This window comes from Callithrix jacchus, chromosome 5 (assembly GCF_049354715.1).
Source record: "Callithrix jacchus isolate 240 chromosome 5, calJac240_pri, whole genome shotgun sequence".
NCBI classification, from domain to species: domain Eukaryota; kingdom Metazoa; phylum Chordata; class Mammalia; order Primates; family Cebidae; genus Callithrix; species Callithrix jacchus.
This window is the reverse complement of record NC_133506.1, coordinates 130,234,116-130,241,857: the sequence shown is the minus strand read 5'-3', so window position 1 is coordinate 130,241,857 and position 7,742 is coordinate 130,234,116. Positions and strand designations below refer to the sequence as shown.

At 52.5% G+C, this 7,742-nt stretch overlaps 1 protein-coding gene across 4 annotated transcripts in view; it reads right to left on the bottom strand.

The window, feature by feature from the left end:
* Positions 1-332: 332 nt before the first annotated feature.
* The window catches only part of TTYH2 (tweety family member 2), a 49,137-nt gene continuing 41,727 nt past the window's right edge, over positions 333-7,742 (bottom strand). Inside the window, exon 14 of one of the 4 annotated variants that reach the window (XM_002748699.7) lies at positions 333-2,239. In XM_002748699.7, coding sequence (XP_002748745.1) covers positions 2,159-2,239 — 81 coding nt within the window. In that variant the 3' untranslated portion in view covers positions 333-2,158. Of the gene's footprint in view, positions 2,240-5,485; positions 7,672-7,742 lie in introns of those variants that run through there. The other 3 variants (XM_008997697.5, XM_035301671.3, XM_054256440.2) reach the window with 3 other exon arrangements.

Here is a 7,742-nt window from a genome sequence, read left to right as displayed (position 1 = left end):
CCCCGAAGGTGGAGGTTGTAGTGAGCTGAGATCGTGCCCTTGCACTACAGCCTGGGTGAGAGAGTGAGACACTTCTTGAAAAAAAAAAAAAAAAAAAAGCAGTGACCCAGAGCAGAGCAGAAGTCAGTCCTATCCTTGGTCCTGTAAGGGCAGCTAGAGGCCATGCGAGAGCCCCGTGACATTCATTCAAGCCCCTCTTTCAATCCTGGCACGGAAATCATGGCTGGAATCTGCTTCTAAGCCTCCGACCACATGAGCTGCCGGAGGGGCCGCTCCATCTTTCAACACCCTCATTCTTCCCTGCAGCTGAGGAGTCAGAGACAGAATGCACATTTTAGTACACATGGTTTATTTCTCTTCCAGGTGAGGCTGCACGTATATAAGCAAAGGTTTGCCCACCTGGTTCCCTCAGGAACTCCCCGAGGAATCTGTTTAGTTTCCATGCATTAAAAACAACCCTCTAGTTGCCAATAAACTTTAAGAAGCAACACGTTGACATCGCAGAGTTCCTCTCTGCGTGTGACGCGGACATACCAGGGTGAGTCTAAGGTACACAGTGCGCATGGGTTAATGCAGGTGAGACAGGGCGTCCCGGCTGCCCTGTGGCCTCATTCCGTCGTGGAGGCTTGGCTGGGAGCTGAGGACCACACTGCTGTCCGTGTTTCAACGATAGGAGGTTCTTCCAAAACAGAAACAGAACCTTGTCCCAAACCAAGTCATGCCACACCCTTGCTTCAGTGTGCAAGGCTGGGGCACTGATGTGCACTCCAGGTTGGCAGGAGGTTGGAAGCACCAAAGACCCCAACTTTGGTCCCCCAACAGGGAGGATTGGGGGACATTATTCCCTCCTGGCCAACAAGGTCCTGTGGCTGGGCAGGTCAGGGCCCAGGACACCAGGAGGGGCAGGTGCTGGGGGAGGCAGGGCAGAGGCCTATCCTCCCATGAAGACACAGTGGTACCACTTTGCTAAAACCTTTTCTGGCAAACTTGCTTGGAGACAACAGGAGGGGACCACTGATGTGGGCATTCAGCTAGTCCGATAGAGCAGGGAACTCCGGCTCTCCCTCTTGGCTTTTCTCTCCTCTTAAAGATCCTCCCTCCGGGGGTGAGATGAACCCAGATCCCCATCAAACGGCAGCTTGGGACAGGATGTCTCACTGATCCTTATTTTATCTAAGAATTGGCTCCTTTCCTTCTCCTCCAGATCTGGAGAACTGGCTAGTGCTAGCAAAATCTGCAAAAGTAGTGACCTAAAACCAGGGTGAGGAATGAGCTGCACATCTGTTGTAAAAACTGGAGGTGCTAGGAGTTTCAATTCTTTGGATAATCAACGTTTAAAACACTGGAGAAAAGCAAGAATTAAAGTCATTTCAAAGTGTCTGTTCATACCTGAGACTGAGCCTATCTGCAGCTAACTCGCCTGCAGCACTGATTCCAGAATAGAGTCGAGGTGATGGGGGGTTAGGGAGACAGGCGGAATGCAGCAGGCTCTTACCTCTGTTCCCACCAGGGTCCACCAGGCTGTTACCCCCAGCCCCGGAGCCACCGTCCCCCACTGTAGAGCTCTCCTGACACCTCCCCTCTATGGCCCAGGAGGAGCCTGTCTGGCCCTGGGAACTCTGATTTGGGCTGTTCTGGTCTCATCAGGGGTGTGTCTTTCTTAGAGAGCATTTCCTGATCAGTGCTTCTCAGTTACCAGGAGGGAACGAAGGACTTAGGTGATTCTGAGAGGGGTTGTCTGGGCCCTCAGCCGTGCTGACAAGAGGCAGAGTCATGGTTGTGGGACAGGAGAGAACATACAGCTCTCTGATGGTGGCGTCTGATCTGGCCCACTCCTCACAGCCACTCCCCTCCTGGCGAGGGTGAGACGAAGGGGTGAGCAGGGCCAGGCAGCCAGCTCAGGGATGGCGCCTCCGAGGTGGCCAAGCACTTGGGGGCATTTCTGGTGTGGAGAGCAGGGCAGAAGAGAGGGGCTGGCCTGCATGGTGGGTCTTCTGCCCCCCTGGGACTTTGGTCGGGAATCCCAGCTGCTCCTCAGCCACAGCAGGAGGCCTCCTGGGCTCCAGATGCCTTTGGTTTCTATGAAAGAAACGCAGCTTGTGTTTGCATTAATTAAAAACCAAAACGGAAAAAGGAGGCAGGAACCCCTGAAAGTTTGTTAGGCTGGAAACTGATTCCCGTAGTGCCTCAGGTGCTCATCCGCCACAGACAGGTAGGTGGCCCTCATGCTGGGAGAGTACTGCCAAGAGAGAAGAGAGGGGAGGTCAGAGCCGGGTCAACCGAGCATTGTACCAGCAAAGGTTCCGGGGACTTCTCAGAGTGGAACTGGGCTGGGTGTCTTAGGGAATGGGGGAAACCTGGCCATGACCCCACCCGGCATCCATCAGGACATCTGACTCCCAGCCTGAAATAAAAAATGCACACACAGACCAGCTGTCCTCCAATGTCCACTCCACCCCAGCACACACCCCAACACCCAGCCTGTCCCCTCACACTGGGGGCAGCATCAGGGTGCGGCAGCGCATGGAGAAGCAGTCAGCAGCCAGGAGGCTGGGGGTAGAGGCCCAGAGACTCAAAGAAGCAAGTTCAAATCCCAGCTGCGCATCTTACCCTGTGACCTTGGCTTTGGTTCTCCAACCTTTCTTAACCTGTTTCCCTACCTGCAATGTGGACCTAAGTGCACTCAGCTCTTACACTGAAAGGGTGAAATGATACGGCGCAGGCAGGAGCCCTAACATAGCCGCTCTCAAACTGGGCTGTGCCAGAAACATGTGGGGAGCTTAAAAACATCCTGAGGCCCAGGCCACACCAGTATATAAATATGTATATTTTTATTGATGCAAAATGCACAAAACAGTGGTGACGCATACCTGTAATCCCAGCACTTTAGGAGACAGAGGCAGGAGGATCCCTTGAGCCCAGGAGTTTGAGACCAGCCTAGGCAACATGGCAAAACTCCGTCTCTAGCAAAAATACAAAAAATTAGCTGGGCATGGTGGCATGCACCTGTAGTCCCAGCCTCTCAGGAGGCTGAGGTGGGAGGAGGAGGTACTTGAGCCCAGGAGGTGGAGGTTACAGCAAGCTAAGGTCAACTGCTGCACTCCAGCCTGGGCAACACAGCGAGACCCTGTCTCCAAAAAAATAAAAAGACACTGGACATAATATAAAACTAGGCATTTTAAAGAGCCACCAGTGTTTTTTAGAGATCTTTAGGCAATTCCAGTGTGCATTCCAGCTGGAGGGGCAGTGACCCAGTACAGAGAAGGTGCTCGATAGACCTTAGTCATTCATCCTTGGCAGTGGAGAGGGCCTTTCACTTTTTTTTTTTTTGATAGAGCCTTGCTTTGTTGCCAGGCTGGAGTTCAGTGGCATATCTCAGCTCACTACAACCTCCATCTTCTGGGTTCAAGTGATGCTCCTGTCTCAGTCTTCCGAGTAGCTGGTACAGGTGTGTGCCACCACGTCCGGCTGATATTTTTGTAATTTTAGTAGAGACAGGGTGTCACCATGCTGGGCAGGATGGTCTCGGTCTCCTGACCTCGTGATCTGCCTGCCTTGGCCTCCCAAAGCGCTGGGATTGCAGGCGTGAGACACTGCCCCCGGCCAGCCTCTCACTTCATACCCTGCACACAGGCCATCTGGGGATCATGTCCACAGGTCCTGAGATTCTACACTTCTAACAAACTTCCAGAACCTGCCACTCTCCTGAACCAGGGAAGTTTCAGGGGTCCAGGCCATTCACATCAGGGGGAACTGAATGCTTCCACTTGGGGTGAGGTGGGGGAGGAGGGAGCATGAGGCTCTCTGACCCAGTGGGTCTCAAGCAGGGGTGTTTTTGCCTCCCAGGGGCATTAGGCAATGTCTGGAGACATTCTGGTTGTCACAGCTGGGGGCTGGGGTGTTACTGGCATGTACTGAGTAGAGGCCAGGGGTGCTGCTGGACATGCTGTAACACACAGGAATCCCCCCAGCGAGAATGACGCTGCCCTTCAGTAGCACTGAGACTGAAGAAGCCCACCTCGGAGCAGTAGTTCTCCAAGTACAGTCTCCAGAGCAGCAGCAGCAGCTTTACCTAGTAACGTTAGACACACATCTCTGGCCAGGTGTGGGGGCTCATGCCTGTAATCCCAGCACTTTGGGAGCCAAGGAAGGTGGATCACCGGAGGTCAGGAGTTTGAGACCAGCATGGCTAACATGGTGAAACCCCGTTTCTACTAAAAATACAAAAAATTAGCCAGGCCTGGTGGTGAGTGCATGTAATCCCAGCTACTCGGGAGGCTGAGGCAGGAGAATCGCTTGAACCTGGGAGGTGGAGGTTGCAGTGAGCTGAGAGCATGCCACTGCACTCCAGCCTGGGCGACAAGAGTGAAATGTGTCTCAAATTAAAAAAAAGAAAAAGTACATCTCCAGGCTCCAACCCAGATTTTCTGAATCAGAAATGGGGTGGGTCCCTCAAGTAACTCTGATGCATACGCAAATATGAGACCCTCCTTTATTTTTTTGAGACAGAGTCTCACTCTGTCACCCAGGCTGGAGTGCAGTGGCGCCATCTTGGCTCACTGCAACCTCTGCCTCCTGGGTCCAAGTGATTCTCCTGCCTCAGCCTCCCAAGTAGCTGGGATTACAGGCACCTGCCAATACGCCTGGCTAAATTTTGTATTTTTAGTAAAGATGGGGTTTTACCATGTTGGCCAGCCTGGTCTCAAGCTCCTGGCCTCAAGTGATCCGCCTTCCACGACTTCCCAAAGTGCTGGGATTACAGGCGTGAGCTACTGCACTGGCCAAGACCCTCCTCAAAGCAGTTTTCCGGAACTTGAATGATAATAATTTTGTTAAATTTAAAATTCCCCAAGCTCCTTCCCCAAGAGATTCTGTTTCTGTAAGTCTGAAGAGAAGTCCCAACATCAGTATTTTTAACAACTGCCCTGGGTCATTTTTGCTCCTCAAATCCAGGAAACAATGCCCAAAAGGATAGAAGAGATGAATCCTTGAAGGCGGAGCTGGGGAAAGACACACTTCCAACAAGGGACAGGCAGTATATCCGGATCACCAGGTGTGACGTCACCCACCCAGTGAGATCCCCTGACTGTCCCAGAGAGGGCGCTTGGCAGAGGGAGGAATTTATCCACCTCTCGAACTTGCTGGGTGCTAAGGAGTGTTTAGAACAGGCACCCTGGGGAGGGTGGGGCGCAGCCAGCTATGCTGTCTTTACTGTGCAGACACCCACATCCTCCACGCCGTGGGGTTCCGTAGTCAGCAGCATCATTAGATGCCTCTCTAGGTCCCTTGCCGGAGGCGGAAGGGTCTCCCCAGGGCAGGCTCAGCTGGGTGGGACTGGGCTAGGTCAACCTGGCCAAAGCACTAAGCATTTCTGGGCAGGTCTTAAATCTAGGTTTTTTCTGTCCTTGAGCCTTGCAAATAAGGTCAGTTCTTGATTATCTCTGCTAATGGCAGGATGAATGGCCTGGATCTTTCAAACAGAAGGTAATCCGAAAATCATTTTTATTTGGCATCACAATGCATAGAGTAATGCTTTTTCACAGCAGATTTTCCCTAATTATGTTGCGATTAGATTAATATTAAGGTCATTCTGCATTCCTGGGGCCACAGCAGCTGGTGGTTGGAAAAAGGAACCCAGGAGCCTTCTGATTAGTGAGAGAAACTAGGCTGGGATTTAAAAGGTGCTAACTTTTAGGCTGGGCACAGTGCTCATGCCTGTAACTCAGCACTTTGGGGGGCCGAGACAGGCAGATCACTTGAGGCCAGGAGTTCAACACCAGACTGGCCTGCATGGTGAAACCCCATCTCTAATAAAATTACAAAAACTAACAGGGTGGGTGTGGTGGCACATGCCTGTAATCCCAGCTACTTGGGAGGCTGAGGCAGGAGAACTGCTTAGACCCAGGAGGTGGAGGATGCAGTGAGCTGAGATTGCGCCACTGTACTCTAGCCTGGGCGACAGAGCGAGACTCTGCCTCAAAAAAATAAAATAAGAAATCAATGGTGCTGCCTTTGAATACAGGTTCAACCAGCTCCCTCCCGAGGACCGCAGGAAGAAGGAACAAAATGAGGCTGGGGCTTGTGTTTGTAAAGCTGAGGGAAGGGACAGCAGGTGGTGCTCCGCGCAAAGGGACCAAGGTGGTGGCACAGGAGTGATTGACAGGGGATTGGTTCCAGCAGGCTTTGCGGTGGGCAGAGGCCAGGGATGCTGCTAAACATCCCACATGCAGAGGACAGGCCCTATAACCTGTGGACATTCGGGGTGTACCACGCTTTGTGGTGGGGTCTTCCCCAACTTGAGGCCAATAGCATTCAGCCATCCCCAGCCCTCAAGTGAGGTAAGGAAAAAGTCTCCAGACGTTGCCAAATGTCCCTTGGGTGGAAAATTGCTCCTGAGTGATTCCCTGCTCCACACTGTGCCTCAAATGCTGCCTCTTAAATAGAACTTTCTGGAATCCCCTACAGTAGCAGCAAGGACAGTTCCTTCTTTCTGGTCCCAAAGTACCTGTGGCACTTTCTACAGGCAGCCTTCTCCAGTGCCCCTTCTATAGACTGGAACTTCCTGAAGACAGGGACCGGGTTCCACCTGCTCTTTTCCTGGGTCTGACACTACGATTTTCACCAAGCGCCATGACCGGGAATCTGACTCCCTGGATGCCTGTGCATGCAGCTCCTGGGTCCTCAGGGCCCAGGTCTATCACGCTGGTCCCAGGTACTCGGGTTTCAGTGCTTCTGTTTTCCTGTTGGACGTAACCTCCCTAACTACCTGGAGAGGGGCAGTGAAATGCCTTGCCTGGCCCGATAAAGGCAGACGCCCAGCTCCAGAACTCTTCTGCCCACCCCGTGGCAGAATTCTGCCCTGTCTTTGATTTCCCTTGTCCTTTCTTACAAATACCACAGCTCTGGCAGTGTGCAGTGGCTCACACCTGTAATCCAGCACTTTGAGAGGCCGAGGCGGGTGGATCACCTGAGGTCAGGAGTTTGAGATCAGTCTAGTGAAACCCCATTTCTAATAAAAATACAAAAATTAGCCAGGCATGGTGGCGCATACCTGTAATCAGATAGTCAGGAGGCTGAGGCAGGAGAACTGCTTAAACCCAGAGGTGGAGGTTGTAGTGAGCTGAGATTGCGCCACTGCACTCCAGCCTGGGGAAAAGAGCGAGACTCTATCTCAAAAAAAAAAAAAAATTAATAAATGCCACAGCTCTGTAGAGAAGGTGGGGTGGAAGAAAACATAGCAACAGCTGCCTGTCCTGTGGCACTTACTGTGTGCTTCACATGTGCCCTTTGATAACAATGAATCTGTCCCATGAAGTGCGTGCTAGTATTCCCATTTCCATTCTACAGCTGGGGAAACCGAGGCAGAGAGAGGCAGAGTGCTTGTCCAAAGCCACAGAGACCATAAGCGATTAGCTGGGATTTGAACCCAGGCATTTGGCACGGGAGTCTGTATCCCTGGCCCTTGACGGTCAGTTCACTGTCTGCAGCTCTGGCTCAGTATTTCCGTGTCTTTTGGATACTTCTCTGTGATGAGACAGCAGGGTCTTTTCGTCTTAACCTGTCCACGCTTGTGCCCTGAGCTCCTCCCCTGAGGCTGCATCTCAGGTACCCAGGCTGGAGGTGGTGGGTGGACAAGAGGGTACCCACGGGAGACCCCACTTGGGCACAGTCCTAGGGACATGGGGAACTAAGATGGACTGAGGAAGGCTGTGTCCAGGTTCAGCCCTCCCAGACCCGTCACC